We start from the raw sequence: 25,753 nt of genomic DNA on the forward strand, positions 1-25,753 counted from the left end.
GTAGTTATATCTCTTTATTATTATTATTATTATTATTATTATTATTTTGGTTCCGGTGAAAAAAATTAAAGAATTTAAAAAAAATTTAAAATTAAAAGCAAGAGTAAATTTACTTATCCAATTTATCGTGTATTTAGGTTTGATTAGGACATACCTATTTAATAAATAAGTCAGATTTAGGCTTTTGTAGAAGTCTATTTATTTAGAGAGGAGAGACTTGATTAGAATAAATCTTTTGATAGTAGAATAAATCTTCTGAAAATTAAAATTAAATAACTTGCCTTTTTTAATGTATTTATTTTTGTATTTCTAAATTATAGTATATATGGTTGAATATGTTGGTGGACAATGATATAAGATGGATTTAGGTGTTCAGCTAATAGTGACATCCAGTAGTAGCGTAGATGACACATGATATGATAATGATAGGCATAATAAAAAGGACAGAGAAGGCAACACGAGAGTCGTTACTCGTTCCATCTCGTTATCTCCTTATCTATTGATTACTACTTAACCTTGCCATATGGCAGCCCTGATGCAGTGAACGCGAGATCCTAATTAAATGCATTTTGTATTGAAGGAGAGATAGAAGAAGAAACATGATAATGTTAGACGCTCGCTCGTAGCATGAAGATGGCATGGGTTCCCCTTCCCCAATCCCAAAATCTGAATCTGAGGAGCATATTGTTGTGCGTCTTCCCATGCTCTCTATTCTTGTACCTCATATATTCCTATGCCACCTCCTCCTCGGTCTTCACCATCACTCCTCAACCATTATTGGATTTGGATTACAGTCGTCACACCACCTTTGAGTTCTGCGCAAGCAACTACACCAACTACTGTCCATGCCACGACCCTCGCAGGCAGAAGAGGTTTCCCAAGGCCAGAATGTTCCGGAAAGAGCGTCACTGCCCACAAAGCCCTCCAGACAGGCTGACCTGCTTGATACCCAGGCCCGTGGGCTACAAGACCCCCTTCCCTTGGCCCCAAAGCAAGGACTCCGCATGGTTCACCAACGTTCCCTTCCCTAAGCTCGTCAACTATAAGAAGTCTCAGAATTGGGTCAGGTTGGAAGGTGACCGTTTTCTCTTTCCGGGAGGTGGCACTTCCTTCCCCGACGGTGTCAACGGTTACGTTCATTCTCTCAGCCGCCTCCTTCCTCTCCCCCATATCAGAACAGCTCTTGATGTTGGTTGCGGGGTACGCTTACTCTTCCCTTTCTATCTCTTGTATTCTTTGACATCAAGCTAAGTTGGAATACAAAATATCTGTTTTAACTAATTGAAGGTTGCAAGCTTTGGAGCAGCTCTAATGGACTATGGTATCTTGACAATGTCAATTGCACCGAGCGATGAGCATGAAGGTCAGGTACAGTTTGCTCTCGAAAGGGGACTCCCAGCAATGCTTGGAGTGTTAAGCATTCATAGGCTCCCATTCCCTTCAAGTTCATTTGACATGGCCCACTGCTCCAGATGCCTTGTCCCATGGACTGATAATGGTATTTTATTTTCTGCTCAATTCTTCCTACTTTCTTGTTTATGCAGAACACAAACTCTTTGAAGAAACACATGTGAAAATATGATTCATGATAACAGATGGGCTTTACTTAAGAGAGATGGACCGGATTTTGCGGCCGGGTGGATATTGGGTGCTGTCGGGGCCACCCATAAATTGGAGGGTGAACTACAATGCATGGGGAAGAGAGGCTAAGGAGTTGGAAAAGGAGCAGAGCATGTTGGAAGAGCTTGCAATGGAACTGTGTTGGGAAAAAGTTGCTGAGAGCGATCAGTTTGCTGTATGGCAAAAACCTTTAAATCATATGGGCTGCATACACAAGTTGAAGACATGGGGGAGACACCCCAAGTTCTGCAACTCATCATCAGACCCTGACCCTCATGCTGGATGGTAATTAATCATTCATTAATCATGTTAAGCTTTAGTTGATTTAAGCAAGAAAATCATTGGTTGTTAGAAACAAGAGACTAAACTAAAAGAAAAGATATCTGTATCATTGAGTATATTTAAGTTGAGAATTTATAGGTGTTAAGAGAATTGCAATAATAAAAACATAATATTCTATAATAAATATTTAGATATACTAAATAATTCTAATCAATACTAATTGATGCTAATATATTCTAACAGAGAGGTATTCAAATTTGAAATTTCAACAGGTATACAGAAATGAGTGCATGTATTTTTGCTATTCCAGAGGAGAAGGATACGCATCGACCGAGGGTTAACTTTGATGAAGATAATAGGAGATGGAGAAGGAGAGTATCCCGTTACGGGGAGATGTTAAAGTCCCTGTGCTGTGGTAGATATCGGAACGTTATGGATATGAATGCTGAGTTTGGTGGATTTGCAGCAACAATGGCGGAAATGAAATATCCAGTTTGGGTTATGAATGTTGTTCCCGTTGATGCAAAAGGCAACATCAACAATAATAGTCTTCCCATTATCTTTGAACGTGGCCTTATTGGGACTTACATGGATTGGTATGTGTATGTATGTATGTATTAGCTAACACTTTGAGTGTAGTTTTTGACTCTAGTCTGCTTTCTCTGTTGTTATCTTTATTCTTTCAGGTGTGAGGCCTTCTCAACATACCCGCGAACATATGACTTGATACACGCATGTGGTATATTCAGTATGTATAAGGACAAGTAAGCGTAATAATAACATCATCATCACTCCTCTTCTGCTTGGTTATTTCAGTATATATCATATATGGTGAGTGTTGATATTATTATATATTTGTGTGTTGCAGGTGTGATATTAGTGATATTCTAATCGAGATGCATCGGATTGTTCGTCCCAAAGGAGCGCTTATTATTAGAGATGATAGGGACGTAGTTATGAGAGTGAAAGAAACAACAGATGCAATGAGATGGAATGGAACATTACTGTCGTCGGGTGATAGTGATGAGAAGGAAATGATTCTGCTTGTAGACAATGCATAATGCCATTAGCATTATCTGGGTTTTTGTAACCTTGTCTCTCTCTTTCTTAGCAGCCAGTAGCTATGGCTTACACTTGAAGTTACTGCTTGTACATGACTCATGAGGGAGCTAGCATGCCATAGGATGCGTACTACAAGCAATGAAGAAAAAGTGGTCAAAATGATTCAAGTATAATACACAATTATTCTTATGAGTTCATATTACACCAAACGATTTTTACATTTAAGTAAATTACGATTTACATTAAACTAGTACGGAAAGATAAACAAAAAGGTTCTTTATTTTCCAATTTATCCTCAAAATAAATAGAAGGGGAAACAAAAGGGGAGAGTTTTATCTAAAGGCATCAACTCTCGAATTGATACTTTTGTGTTCAAATGACAAAATTATAAAATACTAACCCCATTTTTTTAATAAACAAAATACTGTCCACATTAACTCATAACTGTCCCCCATCATGATATGATTCGAGTGCCAGTTGACTTTGGAAGCTATAATAAAGAAAAAATGAAATAAACAATAAAAGTATTTTGTAAATGAATATTTTAATAGTAAATAAAATACAGCATTTATTTTCTACAAGTTACAATGGTTTGTAGGTATCAGTGCGTCAAAAGTCAAAACTGAAGGGGGAGAAGCAAGGTTGAATGCCACGGGTCACGGGATATTGTACTGTCCTCCACACGGTGCTTCACATTCCCTTCTACTCCAATGATTACCTATGCGTTCTCATGATCTAAAACTAAATCTAGGTAGATAACACAGTTTCTAGAAGGGATGTTGGAAATTACAGATACAGGGATGCTGCAAACACAATATCCCTCTTGATTTTGGAAACAGCTTCTTCAAACTTTTCCTCTAATTGAGTTTCCCCAATGGACTTTGCTGCTTCTATTAGTTGCTGAAGAACTTCCTCAAGCCGTCTAATTGCCCTAATCAAGCTACCCTCAAAAACCTGTGTAATTTCCATGATCTCAAAGAACTTTGAACCTTTTGCCCAAGCATACACAGCCTCCATAATATCCGGCCTAAATGACTTCACAAAACTCTCAACATCAATTTGCACCTGTTTTTTTTTTTTTTTTCAATTAAAAACAAAATGTGGGTAAGAGATCCAAAGTAAGGGAACTCGTTAAAGCATTTTACAACAGAGAATAGAAAATTTTAAGAGGCACATGCTAAGCATGGCAAAATCAATCCTCTTGGTGAAATGCAAACATAAAATCTGAGATATGAGAAACATCTAAGGACCTAACTGAACTACATGAATGAAAGGACGTGTAACCTGAAAATGATGCAATAAAAAGGACAAAGCAATTTCGCAAATTTTAAATTACTGACAATTTCAGTGCAGCTTGACACAAATGGTGAGGTTTCCTTTTCGTGGGAGGTCAGAGGTTACATATTTAAATCCTGGGAACTAACTTTATTTATAGAGGGCTGCACTGATCCTCTTTTTTCTATTTCAATTATCAGATTTTAGTTTGGTTTGCTAGACCCTAAGCTCACAAAGCATACTATTTGTAGAATTGATGTCAGGGTTGGAAGACACCCTAAATAGAGAAGAAAGAGAAAAACACAGAGACAAACGGGATCCAAAGGATTTTCAGTTAACACACTAACTGGAATGTATTTTTCCATATCAATCTGGAATCACAATCTTCATATACAATTAGGTGTCATTCATTTAAACAATTTGCATATAGCGATTACCTTGCACTCGAGCTGAAGTTGGGCAACTCTCCGAGCAGTGTCTTGCAATTGTACAAAAAGCAGATCAAGTTCTTCCCGGGGTTTGGCAGCATCTTGAATTTTTTCCTGCCAGACAAAACATGACAGGAGAGAAATCATCTCCTCCACCTTTATGTCCTTTAAGACACCATTGAACATGAGCTCGGTTAAGGTTAATTCATCTGCACTACTAATTTCACAGGCAACCTTTCCTTTCAATTCGACCACATTATCACCTGTAGCATATCTGCAATAGAGATCTCATGTAAATATCATTTTCACAAACAATAGTCAATCACATTATCTCGTTTGATACAAATAAGTCTTATAGAAACCAAACCACAAAAGAAAAAGTCAACAACAAATTGAAAGCAACTTAGGTAGTTACATTACCCTAGCCTGCGAAGAACCCTCTTCCTTGCCTTAAGTTCATCCTTGAAGGCCAAAGCACTAGAAGATCTTAATGTTTTTTTAATGGACTTTATCTTTGCGGTCAATTCTTGCTTCCTGTGCAACATTTTTAACTTCTGCTTTATAAGTGGTGACTTTGCAATTTCATGCTTTTCAAATAGTCTCTCCAAAGCCTCTATCCTACGGGATAACTTTTTGTACGAGCTACTCTGGATCTGAGATATAAAAAATTATGAAATTCGATTGGGCAAAGAAAAAGAATGAAAAATGAATAGAATCACATCACACCTTCAAGTCTTCTTCCGGATCTAGAAGAGGCAAACCTTTCTCACCAAATCTGGAAAGAGTTTCCAACACTTTCTTTAGTGTGTTTTCTCGAGCTTCCAATGGCAAAAGATCCTTTGGTATATATAGACGAAGACTGGTTATCGTATTAATCTGTAAACAACACAGCAAGGAATTTACATCAGAAAATTTAGAAAACCACAAACATACAGTGATGTCAAAAACTAGAAATCAGCATTTTAACAATGGAAAATGGATTGGACATTGGGCAAGATATAGTTCCAACTATTGAATTTATATATCTGATTAGCTATTAAAAGCCACAGCTATAAAATTCAAAATATAAAATGAAAACATGATTTTGTTGTCATGAGTGTTTAGGAGTTAGTCATACTCTATTATCCATCTGAATTACTTAAAAGAAGGAAGTATTACTGTATTAGATATCTTCTAGATTTTCAATATATTAAATGCTTACAACTTTGTGGATACTTCCTTTTTTTGGGAGTGCATTAACATGTGAAAATAACCCATGAAAATTCAGAGGTTTTGACTCTTGCATAGAAGCAGAAATCACATGACAATCCTCATTTTATATGTGCTTTGATTATAAGGTTGGAAAGGAATAATAGCTTTTTAATGATTCCTTTGCAACCATCGACTTTATTTAGGATACTATTATGTTTTTGGCATCCCTTTGTCTTCTAATCATTGTTTGTTCGACGGCAGTGATTTAGATGATAAAGCAATCAGACAAATCACAAATTACACAGATCCTGCAAATAAATTACATAGTTTGAAGGTCTTACCTGAGAGATAGGAACTGAAACCACCAGAGGTTGTCCAAGTTCTTTAAGAGGAACAATCCTAACAGACTTTTTGCCAATCTTATCTTTTGTAACCACACATCTTGTAAGAACATCAACCATGTAAGACGCATCTTCTGCCTTTATGGTTGCATCATCTAAAAGATAGCATTGACTATTTTAGAATAACTAAGCTAAAGTTTTGATGTAAAATATAAATTACCAGGAGTAATTATGAATTCTCACCTTCAGCATTACTTTTAACTCTTTCAAAATTAATCACCAATCCCCAAGTCAACCTGTCCTCCGAAAAAATTGGGTGATGATCTTCATCACATGAAGTACAATGAAGTGAAACAAGCCTCCCAGGCTGTAAAAATGGTAAGCAGTGCCTTGGAGATATTACAATGTCATGAACCTCCTTATTCAAGCTTCTGTGCTGATCCAGCAGATCGTAATAATCCTTTAAACTATTTTCCTCCTCAATAACAATTGATTCCCTCTCTTCCTCAAGAATCTTTATTTGTTTCTAGATATGCAAAAAACATGAAGAAAAATTATTCATTCACAAATAAACTCCAAATCAACAATACAAGGTGAGGAATCTTTTTTCTCTCCTCTCTATAGAACAACTCTGAAAGAAGCTATGGTTCCTTGAAAGGTATTCTTTCGCTGATATTTTGTGTTGTGTGTTATCCATTTTAGTTGAATGAATGGAATATTTCCTTTTCAGTTAAGCCTATCTCACTGGACTCAATTGACTGATATATTCCTTTAAAGGAAAAACAATTTTATCCTTACCTGCTTGTTGTTGCATGCACTCATACAAAATGGGTATACTTCAGTGTTAATCAAACAATTTTAACTTTACATACACAAGAAATATTTTTTAACCCACAATCATATTTTCAGAATTCTAAAAATGCACAATTATTCACTTTCATATGCAAATGTTCACTCATTAAAGGAGTAAATTCACTATAAGGAATTGAGCATGCATAAGAAGTGATCTTGGAATTAAAATTTTATGGAAAAGTGATCAGGATACATTACTGACTTACTGTCATTACATATAAATACTGGTATTGCAAGCATTCATAAATTTAAACAAACCTCAAGACCAGGAATGGCACGATCAGCTTGGAACTGATAAAAGGAATTTCGGAGCAAATTTTCTGGATCACCATCTTCACAGCGCATTTGATTCAAAATCATGTTATAGCTCAAATGAAAGGCACTGAAATGCAAGGGATGATAAAAGTAATAAAGAGACAACAATTCTTTAAACAAGCTACAATGCGAGAATTACAAAACAAGTTTGTTGGAAAAGATCATCAATTTTTATTTGTTTCAGAGTTTTAACTAATTTTTCACTAATAGTCCAATCGACAACTCTACCTGTTCAAACTATCAGCTGCCCCTTTAACCATCATTTTAGCAGTTGAAGGTTCCATTTTCTCATCAACCATGAGGATACATATTCCACGTTCATCAATACCTCGTCGACCAGCTCGGCCACTCATCTGAATATATTCTCCACTAGACAACCACCTAAACTTATCCCCGTCAAATTTTCGGACATTGGTAAAAACAACAGTTTTTGCAGGCATGTTCAAACCAATGCTGAAGGTTTCTGTTGCAAACAAACACTAAAGAAGAATATTTCAATAATTAGAAAATTTTAATAATTTCCTCAAACAAGGAATTCTCTGATAAATATTCAAGTGATGTGCATAATGAATCTTCTCCTTAAACAATAAGCAGAAAACAAATTATTGTGAAAATAGGAAATATATATAAGATTTCAAAGCAATATAAATTTGCAATGGCTTCTGCTAACCATGTGAGACTACTGCAGATGTAACCTGCTGTAAACTATATTTTTGGGATAGCGTGATTCAAAAAGTTTAGGTAAAGTACATGTTTGAGATTGTAGGTTTTAGGCAGGAGAGAAGGAAAAGAGAACAAAGACTAGAAAACAATATGGATATATCATTCTGATAGAATATGTGTGTTTACAACAGAGGAATACGATCTCTATTCAGAATGACAGCGAAACCCTAATTCTAGTTAGATATCTCAGCTAATTGTAGGATATTCTCCTTATTTCTAACACTAAATTTCAGAAAGAATGAAATCATGTTGGGGAAAATAATTAAGCAAATTATGGAAGTATACAATTGTGTTGCAGGTAGACAGCTTGGGGATGAACAAAGCATCGTATATCATAGTTTATCTACCAACCTTTATTAGTCCTTCTTGAAATAAAATCTCGATCACTTCCTTTAGAATTGGAAGTAAGCCAGAATGATGCACTCCTATTCCTCGTTTCAGCAACGGTAGCATGTTTGAAACCTGATCAAATCCATAAGAACGGAGGTGAAAAACTTAAATACCTTCAAAATGATGAGCCCCACAAAGTTCAATCAAAATAAAATTATCAAATATTTAGATAGCTAGTCCGAAAGCAATCGTGCCCCAGAGGACAAGCATAAGCATTGAACAAGTTGTGGGAAGATTTTATGGTAGAAAATCACTCTCCTCAACTATAAAATCTATTTAAAATAAAATCCCAATGAATAAGTGATTCTTTTCAGCATCCACATTTAAACTGGAAATTTTCACTTAAGTGGCAATAGGAAATGAATGAGTTACAAACACATTTTGCTTCCACTTGAGTTACTCACTTCTCGGCTGGTCTACTCTTCTCAATTATCCTCTTCTAAAACACATTTCCATTTTCTAACTCACATCCCAACTGTTTTGAAGATTACTAGCTTCTAAGATGCTGCCTCAACAAAGTATGCTGAACAATCCGGTAAGTATTAGAACTTAGAAATGGGCATGAGGGATGGTGATGTTCTAAGTGCCAGAAAAAAACACTGACGAAGAAGTATGTAACTTGCCTGCGGTAATTTCTTATCATCGTCTGAAAGCATATCCATGGCACTCCAAAATATTTTTTCTATGCTGTCCTTCTCCTCAACTCCATTAAGATCCATTTTTGCCATCTACAAAAAGCAATGAAGATATCATCAGCTGGGACACTGCATCCCAAATGAATGGAATGGAGTGCACATAAAGCTAGAGACTCTTAACAATGACCAAAATTTGTAGTTTACCTGCATCGCAAGAAATTCACACTCCCTCTTGCTAAAGCTAAACAGTATCACAGGATCGTACTGACGCTGAATGATCATTTTCACCATCTTGAATATGTCACTTTCTTCACCCAGTCTTCCCAGCACCAAACCCTTTTGCCACTTGCCGTTTTCTTTTCTCTTATCACCCTCATTAGGAGGAACAAGAGCATTCAGTGATTTCTGGAAGCTGTCTTCGCGGAATTTCCCCTTTTCGTCTACAACCAAATATAGGCCATCACCTCCCGCGGGAAAAATATAATGCTGGAGTGGAGTTGGTCGGTAATCAGTATAAACAATATGACAAGGCTGTTGATGCACCTGCAAGTAACACAAAGCATGGGATCACCATCTATACACTCTTACACACATCACAAGTCACAGAAAACGAAAAAGATCACCTTTGCCACCCAATCAGCAAATTCCTTTGCATTGGGCACGGTGGCAGATAGGAATACAAAACGAGCGTTCTTGGGGGACATAACAATGCTCTCTTCCCAAACGACACCCCTTTCGCGATCGCGCATGTAGTGGACCTCATCGAATATGATCCAGGCAACTTCCCTGGTGACCTCAGAGCCCTTGTACTGCATGCTGCGCCATATTTCGGTGGTCATGACCAAGCAGGAAGCATTGGGATCGATGGTGACATCACCGGTCATAAGGCCGACATCGGAGAACTCTTCTTTGAAGTCCCTGTACTTCTGATTGCTAAGGGCCTTGATAGGGGAAGTGTAGATAACGCGCTGTCCGTTGCGCAGAGACATGGCAATGGCGTATGAGGCCACCACTGTTTTCCCGGCAGATGTATGAGCAGATACCTGGTAACAAAGCAAGCAAACAGCAGATTCTATTCTATCATTTGAATAATTTGTGTAATAATAAGAAGAAGAAGAAGAAAAGGGAAGAATAATAGGTAGAGGCACCATGACGGATTCATTGTTTTCGAGGCAAGCAATGGCTTGGGACTGGAAGGGGTCGAGAGGGAACGGGAACTTCTTAGCTGGCTCCGACGACTTTGGGTTGCTGCTGCCACTGGGATTGGGAACATAACCTTCCGGATAGGACACGTGGTGGACGCAGCCGCACCCCTCTTCGACGACGGAATCGTCGTTTGAGGTTTGCTGCTTCTGCTTCTGAGAAGGAGGAATTTCCAGCTGTTCTTGTTCTGCAGACTTCCTCTTCACAGAACCCATGACGCCTTCAAAGTTCAATTGACAAACAAATAAACCCTAATCTAACGTAACTGCTGCGTGGGGCGGGAGCCACTCAGATAGCGGGATTCAATTACGTGCCGCGGTGCCGCCACCCACCTCACCCTTCTACCCCTATTATGTTGAGAGAGGTCTAAATTTTACTCCTCCTCCGCTTTCATAGGTCATTGCCACGTCAATACTGAATTAGTAAATTAATTCTAATCTATACGACTATACGTATAATAGAACTATAGAATATTGCTTGTTTGAGCGTCGTTAGTGTTTGTTTGGATGTTATTATTTTAATAAAAAATATTTTAAAAAATTTTTTTTAGTGTATTTGATAAATTTTAGTAGTAAAAATAAAAATATTAAAAAATTAATAAAATATTTTTTTGAAAAGTTATAATTTATATTTTTTTAAATAAAAAAATATTTTTATATAATAAATAAATAAAAAATATTTTTATATTATTATATCCAAACATAATTAATAGATAAAAAAAAATTTTGTATAAGATATCTAAATATAAAATTATTTTTACTTTACTATAAGATCTTTTAAAAAAATAACTTGAAAAAGATATTTTCTTAGAAACTCACCCAAACAAGCCATGATTTTGATTAAAAAACAAGATCTTTTTTAATAAAAAATGATTTTTTTAGCGTATTTGGCAAATTTTTAATAGTAAAAATAAAAGCACTAAAAGATAAAAAATATCTTTTTTGAGAAGTTGTAATTTACATCGTTTTTTAAAAAATCTTTTTTCTTAAAAAAAAGATGTTTTTCATATAATAAATAAAAAAAAAAGTAATTTTATATAGTTATACCTAAACATAATTGATAGATAAAAAGATCTTTTTGTATGAGATACTCAAACATAAAATTACTTTTATTTTTTTATAAGATCTTTAAAACAAAGATAACTGGAAACTTAGAAGTTTACCCAAACAAACTCTAAATCTCAAAACACCTAGTAACACAAAAATATTTTTTAGAATAAAATAACAATTAAGTCCCTAAAAATTTGTACTTCGGACAGAATAGACCTTTAAGAAAAAAAAAGTAACAAATAGATTCTTAAGAATTATAAACGTTAGACACGTTAGATCCTTCTGTCAAGTGTTGACACAAAACGAACCAAGTTGGCTACGTATACCGTTATTAATAGTGAAATGTCCGTTGGTGCCAGGTGGGAATAAAAACGTCGTGGTTTCGAGAAATCCCCCTCCTCCTTTAAGTTCAGAAATACTCCTTAACCCTCTTCATGTCTCTTTATTTATCCATTTACAAACCATCAAAATTTTCCTTTAAAATTGGTGATTTCCGTGACGATCTTGTGACATTGTAGAAGGAAGAAGATAGTGTGTTGTCGTGACATTCATCCTCCAGGTAAAAATTTGTTTAGTCATTTTTGTATTTTGAAGGTTGTGGTTTCTTTTTGTGTGGCCCCAATGATGTAAAGAATTTGTGGTTTATGTTTGAAAATGTGTAAAGCAAGTGATTATAGTTTTTTATTGGTAAAAATCTTGCACGAACCATTAAAATAATGTGAATGTCTACTCTTTTTGGGTTTAGAGCTTTTTGTTCTTTGCTGAAAATCGTGCATAAATCATTAAAAATTGGTGAATTTTTAGTTGCTTAGCTTGGTCGTGAGTTAATATTGTCTGTAAAGAAAAAAGATCCTATAGAGCCACTGTTGAATGAAAATAACGTTAGAAAGAGTCTTATGGTCACTTGCAGCAAGTGTGGCAATCCTAGCCACAACTACAAGACTTGCAAGAGAGTTCCAACAATAAAGAAAGACACCAAAAAAGGACTAAAGCTCGCCCCTGATTCATTGTAAACAAACTACATACTTACAATAATGGTTCACAGTTCACAACTAACTGCATTCATGGTAAACAACGTACATTACATTTACAGTAACAATTCTAGTTCACAAAGTACCATTACACAAGACAGACATAACTACTGCAAACATAAACCCAATAGAAAAAAAACAAACATCCCTAAATCGACTAACAATTCTAGGAGACTCCTGCTTCTCCGACGCCAAAATTCTTTCTTCCAAATCAATCAATCTCTGCTCCTAACCATGCTTTCCACTTTTTATAACTTCCTCATCTCCAACAGCTTCATCCATCCATTTAAAGAATTTGCAATATGGCAAATTCTCGTGTAAAAAAAGAATTCAAGAAATGAAAATATTTTCTTTTTGCGCAGAACAAATCAAAGCAACTGTAAGAAGGAGATAGTAATTATCCTAAAATTTGGGCATCCCAGAAACAACTGATCAAGATTTTTCATCATTCTAGACTTGTATATTGTTGCATACAATTGGCAGTTATACTTAGGAGCTTTCGGTGCAATTCATTCTACGTTGTGCTAGGGTTGTTTTGTTTCAAGGTGAATAACTGGAAATTCTGGACAATTAGGGTTTGAGACATGTTAAAAGCAAACAACATTCAAGGACCAATTTGTCCTCATCATTTAGAGTAATTCTAATGTAACATTTAACAGACACCTCACTTACAATAACCATCTACATCAGAAGCGCAATTACTCTTACTTAGAAAAAGATGTAACGTGTCCACGTTTTTTTTTTTAGTCTAACTTTTTCGAACGCAAAATCCTCAAAAATCTAATTGTCACTTTACTCTAATTTCTAAATTGATATATAGAAATCTCATAAAGGTAAACTAAGTTAAAGAAGACAAAAAAAACTAGGCACACAAAATCAACTACATTTTTCATTTAAAAATTGGGACACCTAAATAACTTGGGTGCTATATATATGAATGTATTTTTTTTTTCAACCTATATATATTAATGTGCACGTACAAATAAAACAAAAATTTAACACTCAAATCTCCAAAAAATTTTGAATCAGATTTTTTGGTTCCAATAAATTACATTTATTAAATAGATTAGTTGTTTCATTGCATTCAATCAGTCTTTTTATAAACGAGTTTTTTTTATGGGGGCCTAAGGCCCAAGAGACATAGAAACTATAAACGTTCATCACTCTAGCAAACTATAAACCCTATACCCTAGATGGTTGTGGGGCATGCTTACCCCAAACAGTAAATGTTAGATAACTTGGGCCTTTGGCCTCCAGCTTACCAAATAAAAAAAAAAAAACCATAACACATCTTTTATCTGCCCATCTGCATCCCTCGCCTAAACAAGGAAAGGGGGCGGGGCTGTGAAACAATGGAGGCCTACCGGAAGGCTATGGGCGTGCGTGCTTTGCAAGAGGAGTAGACTCTGTTTTGGATTTAAATTCTAGTCATTAACTTATGATTGGCTTGAACCCTTCATTCACAAAGAACGTTATCCGTACAAGCAATTGTATTTTCTTATTAGCCGTCTCTATCATTTGGGTCAATCTTTTCTTGAAAATCATACAAAAATTTTGGTAACACCTACATATACATATTGGAGGAGCATAAAGCTAAGCTGTATAGATTAACATTAAACACATCCCCCACGCAAAGAACTTACAATAGAATGGGAGAGAACAACAACACTATATAACAGCCGAAGATACAGTTTCCTGCTTGCACAACTAAACAAGCAGAAAATATGATTCTATTCCAAATCAATCAATGCTTTGATCTGTTGAGGATATCAGCATACAGTGCGCCCATAGCACAAACAAGCAAGATAAAGGTTTTTTGACCATTTTTCCTGAACACAAGCAGAACCAAAATGAGTCAGTCTCATTATCAATGAGTAATACATTGCTTATGCAAACAAACCCATCAATAGTCTTTGGAATTGGTAAGACCCGGTACAAGGTCGAATAAATTATTAGATGTCTGTAAAACTTTTCTGAACTAACAGTGTAAATTAACCTTATGAATTACTCACACGACAAACTATACCTTAACGTGTGTGCTGGGAAATTGAGATGTGCGTAGTGTTTCCTGAGTTTCATCACCTGGCCTGCGCCTTGGAATACTTAATATAAGAGCAGATTGATCCCATGTAGCAGCAGTTGCTGTAATCCTGTAACCATTATCCCATCGTCTGTGGATTCCCTCACTAGGATAGAGAAAATCAAGCTCAACAACCTACATTGATAACATGGATGACAAGAGTTAAGTCTAAACGCACAAAGATAATACAAAGAGCAGACAACAGCAGCTCAAAAGCAAGGGTTTTCCGGCAAAATAAATTTTCAATATATCTAGACAGAAAAAGAAGTGCTCATCTATGTAAGAGAAAGTGAGCAATAACTATATTAAATCATCTAAACTGTAAACTCATTTGAACCAAGAATAAGTTATCAGATTTGTAGTTGAAGTCTAACTTGACCAGATAAAAAGAAACCAAAGTATGTTTGTTAAGAAAGTGAAATCTGGGACTGCATTTTGTAAATAAAGCCAGAACATTACTAATTGTCTGATTCAACTTAACTAACAAATTAACAATACTTGAATCTCGTAAAATTGGGCCGAATTCTTTGGAGGCTTTCAGTATCACTTTGCGACAAAAACCATGAAGTTAATAGCACTTAAAAAAATACCAAAAACATAGTGAACAGAAGCTCTACAACAAATGCTCACATAAAACAGAAGAATCATTAAATCCAAACCATCCAACACTTTTGCCAACAAACCTGGTCACTGAATCCAGCATTTCTAGACATAACAACACCCCAGCGACTTCCGGCAGTAGCCATCGAGGTGACATGAAAACCTTCTCTCCACTTCTTGTTTATCCATTTGAAGGGGAAAGAATCACTTACTTTGTATGATTGTTGTGTGTACTGCGTGCCTGTGGACATTAGGCCGTAAGTCATAAAAGATAATTGTATAATTATAATTCTTCTATGATCTATCCTTAAAAAAGGTAGAATCTGTATATGAACTGAAAGACCAAATTATAGCCAGAAACCTAAATTTAAAATAAGATCTCAGAAATAAAAATCAAACAATGAAACATTAAATCTTCCATGGTATTTGATAACATGAATAACCTTCAAGAGAAGTACAAATTCATATTTATCATTTGTTACTTAACAAATCAAACAAACCTTTTGACATCACCACAAGAGAGCTTCCATTATTAGCGCCAGCTATTGAAGTAATATAATAGTTCTTTTCCCACTGCTCCATAATCCATTCCTAAATAGAAGCAGAGTCTCATGGATAAGCTTCAAAACTTGAAATTAGAGAATGGAGTTATAGGCAAATACAACATATAACATACAAATTCACCTTGTGTAAGAAAAATGGTGACAACTTGTAAACTTGAGTTGTAAAACCAGTTCCAGCATCCATAATAAGTGCCCAGAGATTGGAACAAGATGCAACACAACTAATAAGAAGGCCATCTGCAATCCCTCTCTCAACATGCTGTGCTAGTCTTGCATCAGCTACATTATAGTGATACCTAGTACACAACCAATTCGAAGTTCAAAACCTGGTAGTGGTTATGGTCACATCTCTTCTAGGTAATAGCTTAACATTATTGCACAGATGAAGAAAAATAAGGCCTTCATTAACCAAACTTCATCAATACACAAAAGGAAAAGGAATATCCAAGCAACGAAAGAATACATTGAATTTCAGCCAAGAATGCATTGAATTTAATGAACTAAAAAAGAGAACCACTTCCAGTTCAGAAGTGCTCCACAATAAACTACCAAACAATAGGGACAACGTCATTTAGATGTAATTAATACTGAACAATGATATTAAAGAACTGACTTGAAATTAAAGCTTCAGGCAATACAATCCAAGAGAAAAGACTTCTTTGTTTGGAAAGTTTAATTACACACTAGTGAATTAAGTGCAAGGAATAAATCTAAATTTATTTTACATGGACATTTGATTGCTGATGTTGAAAATATACATTTTGAATTATTTTCGAATATCTCATTTGATTAACTTAGATACCACATGATTAGTAGTTTGACTACTTTCCTGAATTAGTGTAGTCAATTTATAGTTTCCTACTATTTATTGGATTTCTCCTATTTGTCTTTTTAATCCCATTGATGTTCATTAGGTTTATATGCCAACCACAGGACAACTTTGTACGTTGGTAAATAAAAGCCATCATATCAAAAATAAAAGCCAGGTTAAAGGGCAGATCTACCTTTGTTTCATTGGTAGTCTGGCATTGTAAACTGAAATCCATTGTGTAGCAGGAACCCCCAAACGAACCTTCTTTTTGGGTTGTGAATCATCCTCGTCCTCAATATTCAATCTACCCCGCTTTTGCCCAACCTGATTAATTTTGATTGAGGAATAAATGATCATGATGTACACAAAGACCCATCAAAAGAATAAAATGTATAGAAGATAGAGAGCCAAATATAACATCCCCCGAGATTATGCTATCATGAGTACCTTTTGAGCACCTTCAGTGTTAATCGGCCGTAATGCAGGATTTGGACCAAGCATACCATCAAAAAGAGAGATTAGCTTGGAATAGTTTGGTTCTTCATCAAATTTCATGTTCACTACAATCTCAAGAAATTGCCTAAAAGGAGGAGGGCAGAAGCAACAGAGCATCTCTGGAGATGTTCCCATCTTCTTTTTGCAAACAAGGAAGGACTTGTTATCACCCTAACAGAGAAGGTAAAACAAGATTAACATAATAAGAAAAGAAAGTCCATTGCCACAGCAAAGGGTTGATAAGAATATGTTAAAACAGCATATACCTGATAACCTTGCCATGGTAACCGCCCTTTATGAAGGAAGATGAGTGTATATGCCAGAGATTCAAGATCGTCCCTTCTACTAGCAGTTCTTCCCAAGTGAGCATGAACACTTGCATATCGAACAGTCCCTCTACAGAATTTTTATAGATAATCAAATCATCAAGAAAGTTGATGAACATATAAGAACTAAAACATTGCGTGTGTATATATATTTATTTATGGGTGTATGTGTGTGTGTGTGGAGAATTTAAAATGAAAAATAAAATTAAGTAAAAGGAGGCAAAAAAGGAAACCTAAACATATCTGGACGTTGATCATATTCAACATGCTGCCCACTGGAGGTGTCTCTCCACTTTGTTGCTGTAACACGTTATATGTAAGAAAATATAAAGGAAAGAGGGTAAATAAGAAATTCCACCCTTGAAATAGAATTACTAACCTAATCCAAGGTCAACCAGGTACAATTTCTTCTCTTGTGGTGTCCCTGGCTGGCCTAGTAAAAAGTTCTCTGGCTTTACATCTCCATGCACATATCTATGATGAAAAACAACAAAAAAAACATCATGTTAAGAAACCAAGGAATTCAACAAAACAAATATAACATATAAAAACTAACTCAATTATAACAAATCATGAAGAGAACCATTGAATACAAAAAGCATCTGCAAAATATCATACCCCCTTGAATGCATTTTCTCCAGGATTGACAAGGACTCAACAGCTATACATGCAACCATTTCTGCAGGCATCCTACACATACAAGAGACGAGAAGGAAAAGAAAAAGGGAGGTCAGAGAAAGAACGATTACTTATTGAACAAAAGAAGATACAATCATGAAGGTGGATTATACTCACGCCTGGCTTGAAGAGTTCCACACATCCCACAAGCTTGGACCAAGCATGTCCATAACCTGCAATATACATACATATACATAAATTGCCAAATGTTTAAGTTGGCAAAAAGAAAATACGATGATCGTTGTGTAGATTATATCATACCATTACATAATATTCTCCTTGTCTTCCTTTATAGTGTACCTTTGGTATTCCATGACTGCCACCAAGGGTGCTTTCAACAAAACACAAACGACCAAATCTCAAGCAATTTTACTAGTACATAAATCGTATAATAATGCAAACCAGCTCACGACAGATGTAACATACTAAATAATAATAATAGTACTAACACTAAATAGAGTACCTACTTGTAAACTTGCCACTCATAAGGAGGGCCATAATTACAGCCTTTACTATTCCTATGTTCAAATTTTAGAGCCACCTGAAATGAGAAAGATGTCAAACAAATTGAGCACATACATTTGTTGAAAACTAAAGAATTTGTTAAGCGTACAAGAACAGAACCCTCGGGTAGGTATATAATGAGAGGATTACCTCAGTAGCCCCAGGGCCACTACTACGATCATTACCCCCGGTAACTCGACGGCCAACAAAGACTTGACCAAAGCCACCTTTTCCCAGCTTCCTATCCACCTTGTAGACAGGTGATCCTCCCACTTGAACCTGCCGAATGAAAACATATCAAACAAAAACAAGCAACAAGTTATCGACCAGTGCAGCATTATTCAATGATGACGTTGAAACAAACACAATAAATAGAAGAGGCATGTTCGTTGATTAAGCAAGTAGTTGGGGGAGGGGGGGAGGGGGAGAGAGATACCCTCTCAGGAAAAGGAGCTGTGTTGCCCTCATCCTCTTGAGCAGCGCCCTTGTTGGCACTCAACCCGCCACTCTCGTCACCCATTACGCCGACTTCAATCCGCTCTTCGCTCTTCTTATTCTTCGCGCGCTCTACGTCGCTCTCGGCCTCCTCCTCCGATATCACAATCACTGGCTTCTCCTCCTGCTCCAATTTCTTCGCCGCCAAGCGAGTCCTGGGCCTCTCCTCGGCCACCGTCGCCACTGCCGCAGCCGCCCTGGCGACCGCAGCTCGAGTCTTCACGTAGTTGGCCGCCGGAGACGGTGGTTCGGCGATTTTACGGCCTACCTGAGCACGACCACGCCGCGGTCCACTACGAAGCTCCGGCATTCTCCAAACCCATGCAATCGGTTTTCACGGTACCAATAACCTCGATCGTCATATGCGTCACGAGAGATCAGAGACGAGTTTCATAGCTGAGATTGCAAGTTTACGGAAGGGATATTGAAGAAACGATGATTCTGATGGCTCTGTGTATAATATGAGAATTAGGGTTAGGGTTTGAAGGGTGAGGAAAGTTAAATGATTGATTGCAGTCCTGTATGCTGAGAGAAGGGAAAGGGAAAAATTCTTATCGAAAATTTTGGAATACAAAAAATGGAATGATATTTTTCTGAAATGAAATGAAATCTAAGAATTATATTTTCTTCTGGTGGACCCGCCGCACCCACTTTGTTGTTGTTGTTGATAACAGTCAAATCTATCTAGACATCCAGTATACTACTGTATTTACTATTTACTATTAACTGTAACGGGATGGCGATGTAAGACTAGCTTTTATTTTTCCTTATCAAGGCCTATCTCCGCCTTAAATCTTCACAACAGTCATCATTCTTTTCTTATCCCTCTTTTCTTTGGTACAAATAACCATGTTTTACTCTCTTGACTTAACAAATCTTGCCTGTGAATAGTTGTAGAGTTAAATTTTATATTTTTACAATACAAATTATTGATTTCCTCTTTTTAAATAATTATATATGAATCAAATTTAAACAAATCTATTATCGAATTGTTTGATGCTTTTATATTTTTGGAAGATTCTTCATTCAATGATTCAACCATTCTAACATTAGTTCTTTATGGACTAAACATAAATAATTGCTTTCCAACATTAAATTGTGTGGAATACTTCTGTTATTGTACGATGAACTTTTAAGGTCTAGCTCGTCTTTTGTGTTGTTTTAATACGTTTTTTTTTAAGGAGTAAGAATAACTCGAACGTCAAGAACACAGTGAGTGAGTACTCGCAAAAGATACTGTAAGTGTTTAAGAGGTATAAAAATAATTCTATGAATATAGAATGTTAGACGTGAAATAAAACTTATCATGTGCGTATGTCCTTATAATAATTCTATAAACATAGAATATAAGACATGAAAATAGAACTTATCATTGTTTTCTGTTGAGATATAGAAACTGGTGCCTTTTATAGGCATAAAATTGATGAATATAGTTGATGTTATGACCGTTGGTCATTAAACCATAATAATGATTATTAAGATCGTTCATTACAAACTTATAATGAAGGCAAATAAAATCGAATTATGACTCATAATACATAATAAAAATCGAGTTATAAGGTGACATATCAGCTCCAAATATAATGAATGAAAATTATAACTTTTGAAAGTTTACTTGTGATCTGATCCAAATAAGTTTACATTTGATCATATTTAATTTAAATGGTTTTTGGATTAGTTGAATTTTGCGTGTGTTTGTGCATTTGTTTTTAAGATTTCAACTCCCAGATAATTTCTCACTGATGAGATTATTAATCTTGATTAGGTTTAGTTTGAAATAAATATACTTACGTGAATGATTTTATTATAAATAAAAATAAAGGTATGGGAGAGATTAAAATATAATCGAATACATTATAAAACCCTAAATTCAACTGACTCAAGCAGAAGAATAAACCACTAACAACTTGTGCATACAATGAGAGTTTAATTCTCCAATCAAAATAAGAATAATTTTGATGGATGATGTCACAGGACTAAATAAGATTTTAGTATCTAAAATTATTACCTAATTTCCTTTTCTATAATGAACTAACTCTTTATTTTGGAAGCAAATGAAAATAGATTTTTTTTTAATTTTTTTTACTTATTTTGTTAAGTTTAATTTGTTTATTATTTTTTATTTTTATATTTTTTTTTTGTGCTATATAAAAATTATATGCTAGGAGATTACACTTGAAAAAATAATTAAAACTACATTGTTTTGGAATGTGTTAAGATGTTATTTCTGTTCTAGTTCATTAGTGGTTGACGACAAAAATAACTTAAAATGATGAAAAAAGAAAACAACGAACTATATTCTTTTTAGAGGATTAATTAAATTGATTTTATCTTTTAGATACCAATAAATTATTTTTTATAGACAATTTTAAATATTATTTCTGCTTGTCAATTTTAGTTTCACTTATTCTATTTACTTAATAAGATTATCACAAATTTAAATCTTGCACATAAATATTTCAATTAGAACTTAGTAAATTTAGTAAATTTTGAATTTTCTTAAAAGAAAAGATGAAATAATAGATTTTCATTTTATATCATTAAATCATTATCCTAATTAATCATGTTAGGTATATTATTAAAATTAGTTATTAATATAAGATATATATTAAAAATAAATTAAATAATATATATTTATATATAAATATATAATAACTTATTTTAGTGATTAATTTAAGTGTTTACACGGTAATTTTGTTATCTTAAATAAATAAATTTTTGCAGTAAGTTTTTTAGCTTTGTTCCACTTATCTTCCCCTTAATTAAATTTGAAGTTATGCCTTTGTTTCACGGGATACATACCTAAAGAGAAATATATATCATCAAAGATAAAATGACAGAATCATTAGAAAAATTAAGCCAATGTTGATGCAGATCGCGACTTAGATTTAAGTAAGTGGCGAGGCATATTGTATATAAAGATAAAGATGAAAATATAATTAAAATGATAAATGAAAAGTTACAAGTTGGAGCTCACAAAATTTGAACGAATGAAGAAAAGGGAAAATAGAAGAAGATTATGGTGGAGAAAAAAGGATAGGCGAGAAAGGTGGTATGTGATGGACTAATTCCAAATCCAAATACATAGAAATCAAATAAATAAATGATAAATGATTGTTGGCTATAAATATGAAATACTCTGATACATATATTTCTCATCTATGGCTTATTTTTGTGCTCAACTTTAACTTTTATCCCTTTGTTTCCATTTTGATTAGTTTCACAAATTGGGCCGTTTCAAACGGGAAGTCAACATGACACGTTATTTTTGCTATTCCCAACCCTTTTCATTTCACCCTCACATTAATTTTCTATTTATTTTTATTTGTTCTGAATTTACTATTATAGAGGAAGAGCTTTCATAAACATATGATAAATATAAATTCAGACTTTGCTCCTAATTAAGGCCAACAGGAACAAAGCCATAATAATCCCATGAATTTCTAACTTAATGAGGTCAATATTTCATAAACTATCTCTACTTAAAGGTTCTTCATCATTCATTCCAACCACCTATAAACAAAAATACAGAGAATAACGGATATTAAAAGACCTCCCCCCACTCACAATGCAACCTAGTTTATAATACTTGGTTTATTTCTTTTTGCCCTATATCATTTCATTCATTTGCATCATAAGATTCCTCAATTCCCAGTTATTCTTTGGTAAGTTTTCATTATATCTTTCACATTTTAACATCTATATATCCATGCCTCTTTCTGTCATTGGGTTTCCTCATTTGCATGTTTGCTTTTGTTCAACTACGTGCGTTATTTTATTTACTCACTCTCTTTTCTCTGTCAACGTTGTTATTTCATGAATACCAAAAACAACAAACCAGCATTAACCAAACATGAAGTAATAACGTACATAACATCACACTGAAAAGTTTTTATCTGTGATCACCTATATATACTTCGTCCTTTGTTTTAGAGTGTTATCATATGAATGTCAAACTTCACTTATAGCATATACGTTTTGTAAAATGTGTTCTCTAGCTATATTATGTTTTAGCCCCTTCTCTCTTCCTTTTTATAGTACTTATACCTTGATCGATATTATAGAGTTGTTCATCAGGCCTTAATTGATGGTTGTGGATTTGTTCATCAAGTGTTAATTTGCAGAGTGATTTTGATGTATGCAAGGCTTTGACTTTTGTGATTTAAATGATGATAGCAGTTAGCAGGCATATGTATGATTTTTGAAGGAGTTGTGTATTCAAATGGCATCAACATCTTGTGTGAGTAACATGCCATTACCCGCCACTACTATGACTTGGAACTCTCACCAAAATCCTGCACCACTTGCAAAGTATGAGGAGGTTACAACGAATCCCAAGCTTTTCATGAGTACTCTAGAGAAGCTCCATGCTGATCTGGGAACCAAGTTCATGTAAGAAACAATTCTAATTAGTTTTCATGTATGGCATGATGAAACATATTTGGTGGTTTAATACTCATCATGCATGTCTATTTTATTTTTTTATTTGTTGTAGGATACCCATTATTGGAGGAAAAGAACTGGATCTGTTTCACCTCTTCATTGAAGTGACTTCTCGAGGAGGGATTGAGAAGGTACCATTAGGTTTTGGAAAAGTATAAGGAGACAATGAAAATACTAAATAATGTGAACAATAAAGTAAAAAAGGAAATTATTTAGATTTCTCGTTGTCTCCCTAGCGAAATTGTTATGTTTTTCATCCACAATTTGTATTAATTAGGTAGCTTGCAACTTTAATTTCCGAGCGTAGTTTGGTGTGTGTTGCAGATTATCAAAGAGAGAAGATGGAAAGAAGTAACTCAAACTTTCAACTTTCCATCAACAGCTACAAATGCTTCTTTTGTGTTGCGCAAGTACTACTCTTCACTACTTTACCACTATGAACAAATTTACTACTTTAGAGCCGCCACTGGATGGAACCCTTCTTCTACTGCTGGTGTGTATAGCTATAGGTTGTTTATATATATATATATATATAGTACAAAAATAGTAACTTCACTTCAATTTGTCAGATGTTGTGCAAAGAGCACAATTTTCACAGCCTTGTCTTGGCTTCCAACATTCAAGGGTTGATGCTACTGCCGAATCATCTCAAGGATCTGCAGCAGTAGTTGGAGTGATCGATGCAAAATTTGAAAGTGGATATCTGATTACAGTTTCAATAGGTTCAGAGGTGCTGAAAGGTGTACTTTATCAGGATCCACATCCACATCCACATCCACATGGAGCATTTCAGAGTGTTATGGCCAAGAACACCAACAATAATTGTAATTCTTCATTGGGTGTTGTTGTCCACCGTCGTCGTCGTAGGAAGAAATCAGAGATCAAAAGGAGGGATCCTGCTCATCCAAAACCTAACAGAAGCGGCTACAATTTCTTCTTTGCTGAGCAACATGCGAGACTAAAACCACTGCACCAAGCCAAGGACAGAGAGATTAGTAGGATCATTGGTGAACTTTGGAACAAGTTAAAAGATCCCGAAAGATTAGTAAGCTAATTAAGACAACACTTAATAATTATTAGTTTGTCAAAAAATATATTAACTAGCAGCTTAACTGACATGTATATGTGTGTTCAGGTATATCAAGAGAAGGCTTTAAAGGATAAAGAGAGGTACAAAGCAGAAATGGAAGATTATCGTCAGAAACGCAACAATAATAATAATAATGCTGCTATGCTGCCATTGCAACAACAGCTTCCGGAAGTGGATGAGAACGAGGAAGGCTCTCTTCAAAGTCAAACTCCTGAAGAGGAGAGCACTTCTGGTGGTAGCGAAAATGAGAATGATATTAACATGGATGCTTCTCTTCCTCTTCCTCTTCCTCTTCCTCCTGTTACTACTACTACTACTCTGCCTCCTCAACCTACATTTTTTACTTTAGACAAACCATCCATGGAAGGAGATTATAACCTTGGCCATCAAAATATCCATGACTCAAAAAATATGTTGACAATGCTTTAGCGCACCAAACACATTTTGTTTTCTACTTTTTCTTTGCAATTTCATTCCTATAGCAACAAATCACCTGCACAATTGTATTATTTCATTATTATAAGTATTCAAGTGCAACTATTTCGCATTATGCTGCACACAAGTAGCGTAGAAACACTAACAAAATTTTCTTCTCATTCGACACTAATTTAAGTATTTTTTTACGTTTTCTTAGTGTTCTTCAAATTTTGGAATTTTTTTTGAGCATATGAATGTTTATAGTAAATTTTTAAGGTGATTACTCCAATGAAGATTTCATGATTGTCAGTAGAATTTAATTTTTATTTGAAATAAAAGTGTTATCTTTATTTAAAATATTACAAAACAAATATATTCTTCATATATCTTTGGCCTCCATCTATAATTCTGTAACTATGAATTTATTAATGATAACAAATCATTAATATTGATAAGCCCCAACTCTTGACATTGACATTGATATTGATATTGATATTGATATTGATGTTGTGACACTGTGATGATTAGATTGATAGCAATAGATCAATATTAATATTTAAAATGACATTTTCTTCCTCAAGTTTGATAATAGATTATAATGCTTTTAAAGATACTAAGACTCAATTTGGGTAAACAACTTAATTAAGTTACTTTTGAAAAAATAACTTAAATAATAAATAATTATATTAAAAATAATTTATAAATAAATTATTTTTTATTTAATTTTTAGTTTTAAAAATACTTATTTTATAGAAATGTGATAAAAAGTAATAATTTACGAGAGAATTTATTTTTCTAAATTTCTCTATAAGTTCCTAAATAACTTTTTAAAAAGTTATAATTTAATTTTAAAA

General features: G+C 34.6%; 4 protein-coding genes across 5 annotated transcripts; 2 read left to right on the forward strand and 2 right to left on the reverse strand.

Moving 5' to 3' along the window:
* The first annotated feature begins 504 nt into the window (after window positions 1-504).
* On the forward strand, window positions 505-3,181 carry LOC130973762 (probable methyltransferase PMT19). Of its 2 annotated transcripts, none has more exons than XM_057898415.1 (6): window positions 505-1,200; window positions 1,288-1,498; window positions 1,596-1,905; window positions 2,175-2,498; window positions 2,589-2,666; window positions 2,771-3,181. In XM_057898415.1, the coding sequence occupies exons 1-6, from the start codon at window positions 628-630 to the stop codon at window positions 2,961-2,963; spliced, it is 1,689 nt and encodes a 562-aa protein (XP_057754398.1). In that variant the 5' UTR covers window positions 505-627; the 3' UTR covers window positions 2,964-3,181. The 2 variants fall into 2 exon arrangements, with proteins under 2 accessions (XP_057754398.1, XP_057754399.1); XM_057898416.1 differs by having other exon boundaries at window positions 962-1,200; window positions 1,307-1,498; window positions 2,771-3,179.
* A 133-nt stretch (window positions 3,182-3,314) lies between these two features.
* On the reverse strand, window positions 3,315-10,680 carry LOC130973761 (DExH-box ATP-dependent RNA helicase DExH9). Its single transcript, XM_057898414.1, has 13 exons — window positions 10,263-10,680; window positions 9,738-10,157; window positions 9,319-9,657; window positions 9,103-9,207; window positions 8,441-8,551; window positions 7,595-7,845; window positions 7,310-7,433; window positions 6,443-6,725; window positions 6,200-6,354; window positions 5,394-5,543; window positions 5,088-5,320; window positions 4,677-4,941; window positions 3,315-4,029 (listed from the first exon to the last, which is right to left on the reverse strand). The coding sequence occupies exons 1-13, from the start codon at window positions 10,530-10,532 to the stop codon at window positions 3,751-3,753; spliced, it is 2,985 nt and encodes a 994-aa protein (XP_057754397.1). The 5' UTR covers window positions 10,533-10,680; the 3' UTR covers window positions 3,315-3,750.
* A 3,047-nt stretch (window positions 10,681-13,727) lies between these two features.
* LOC130974252 (casein kinase 1-like protein HD16) lies at window positions 13,728-19,529 on the reverse strand. The gene is made up of 16 exons (XM_057899051.1): window positions 18,891-19,529; window positions 18,605-18,733; window positions 18,418-18,491; window positions 18,212-18,281; window positions 18,068-18,123; window positions 17,891-17,962; window positions 17,652-17,746; window positions 17,506-17,572; window positions 17,213-17,342; window positions 16,899-17,117; window positions 16,645-16,775; window positions 15,762-15,936; window positions 15,578-15,668; window positions 15,161-15,318; window positions 14,424-14,612; window positions 13,728-14,226 (listed from the first exon to the last, which is right to left on the reverse strand). Exons 1-16 carry the CDS (start codon window positions 19,257-19,259, stop codon window positions 14,167-14,169), a joined length of 2,085 nt encoding a protein of 694 aa, XP_057755034.1. The 5' UTR covers window positions 19,260-19,529; the 3' UTR covers window positions 13,728-14,166.
* A 3,642-nt stretch (window positions 19,530-23,171) lies between these two features.
* LOC130975979 (high mobility group B protein 15-like) lies at window positions 23,172-25,420 on the forward strand. Its single transcript, XM_057900688.1, has 6 exons — window positions 23,172-23,341; window positions 23,445-23,523; window positions 23,717-23,927; window positions 23,977-24,437; window positions 24,528-24,717; window positions 25,356-25,420. Exons 1-6 carry the CDS (start codon window positions 23,172-23,174, stop codon window positions 25,418-25,420), a joined length of 1,176 nt encoding a protein of 391 aa, XP_057756671.1.
* Window positions 25,421-25,753: the final 333 nt, after the last annotated feature.

This window comes from Arachis stenosperma, chromosome 4 (genome assembly GCF_014773155.1).
Source record: "Arachis stenosperma cultivar V10309 chromosome 4, arast.V10309.gnm1.PFL2, whole genome shotgun sequence".
Lineage (NCBI taxonomy): Eukaryota > Viridiplantae > Streptophyta > Magnoliopsida > Fabales > Fabaceae > Arachis > Arachis stenosperma.

What these genes read in the sequence shown, in the direction of transcription:
- LOC130973762 (XM_057898415.1), top strand. Translation starts at nt 628, where the DNA reads ATGAAGATGGCATGGGTTCCCCTTCCCCAATCCCAAAATCTGAATCTG. An exon ending in CTCTTGATGTTGGTTGCGGG is followed by an intron (nt 1,201 to 1,287) that starts GTACGCTTACTC and finishes AACTAATTGAAG; the next exon opens with GTTGCAAGCTTTGGAGCAGC. An exon ending in TTCAGTATGTATAAGGACAA is followed by an intron (nt 2,667 to 2,770) that starts GTAAGCGTAATA and finishes TGTGTGTTGCAG; the next exon opens with GTGTGATATTAGTGATATTC.
- LOC130973761 (XM_057898414.1), bottom strand. Translation starts at nt 10,532, where the DNA reads ATGGGTTCTGTGAAGAGGAAGTCTGCAGAACAAGAACAGCTGGAAATT. An exon ending in AGTTAAAAGTAATGCTGAAG is followed by an intron (nt 6,355 to 6,442) that starts GTGAGAATTCAT and finishes GCTATCTTTTAG; the next exon opens with ATGATGCAACCATAAAGGCA. An exon ending in TTTCAGTTCCTATCTCTCAG is followed by an intron (nt 5,544 to 6,199) that starts GTAAGACCTTCA and finishes TGTTGTTTACAG; the next exon opens with ATTAATACGATAACCAGTCT.
- LOC130974252 (XM_057899051.1), bottom strand. Translation starts at nt 19,259, where the DNA reads ATGCCGGAGCTTCGTAGTGGACCGCGGCGTGGTCGTGCTCAGGTAGGC. An exon ending in AGACTACCAATGAAACAAAG is followed by an intron (nt 15,937 to 16,644) that starts GTAGATCTGCCC and finishes GTTGTGTACTAG; the next exon opens with GTATCACTATAATGTAGCTG. An exon ending in ATGCTGGATTCAGTGACCAG is followed by an intron (nt 14,613 to 15,160) that starts GTTTGTTGGCAA and finishes TTATCAATGTAG; the next exon opens with GTTGTTGAGCTTGATTTTCT.
- LOC130975979 (XM_057900688.1), top strand. Translation starts at nt 23,172, where the DNA reads ATGGCATCAACATCTTGTGTGAGTAACATGCCATTACCCGCCACTACT. An exon ending in CTCGAGGAGGGATTGAGAAG is followed by an intron (nt 23,524 to 23,716) that starts GTACCATTAGGT and finishes TGTGTGTTGCAG; the next exon opens with ATTATCAAAGAGAGAAGATG. An exon ending in TATATATATATATATATATA is followed by an intron (nt 23,928 to 23,976) that starts GTACAAAAATAG and finishes TTGTGCAAAGAG; the next exon opens with CACAATTTTCACAGCCTTGT.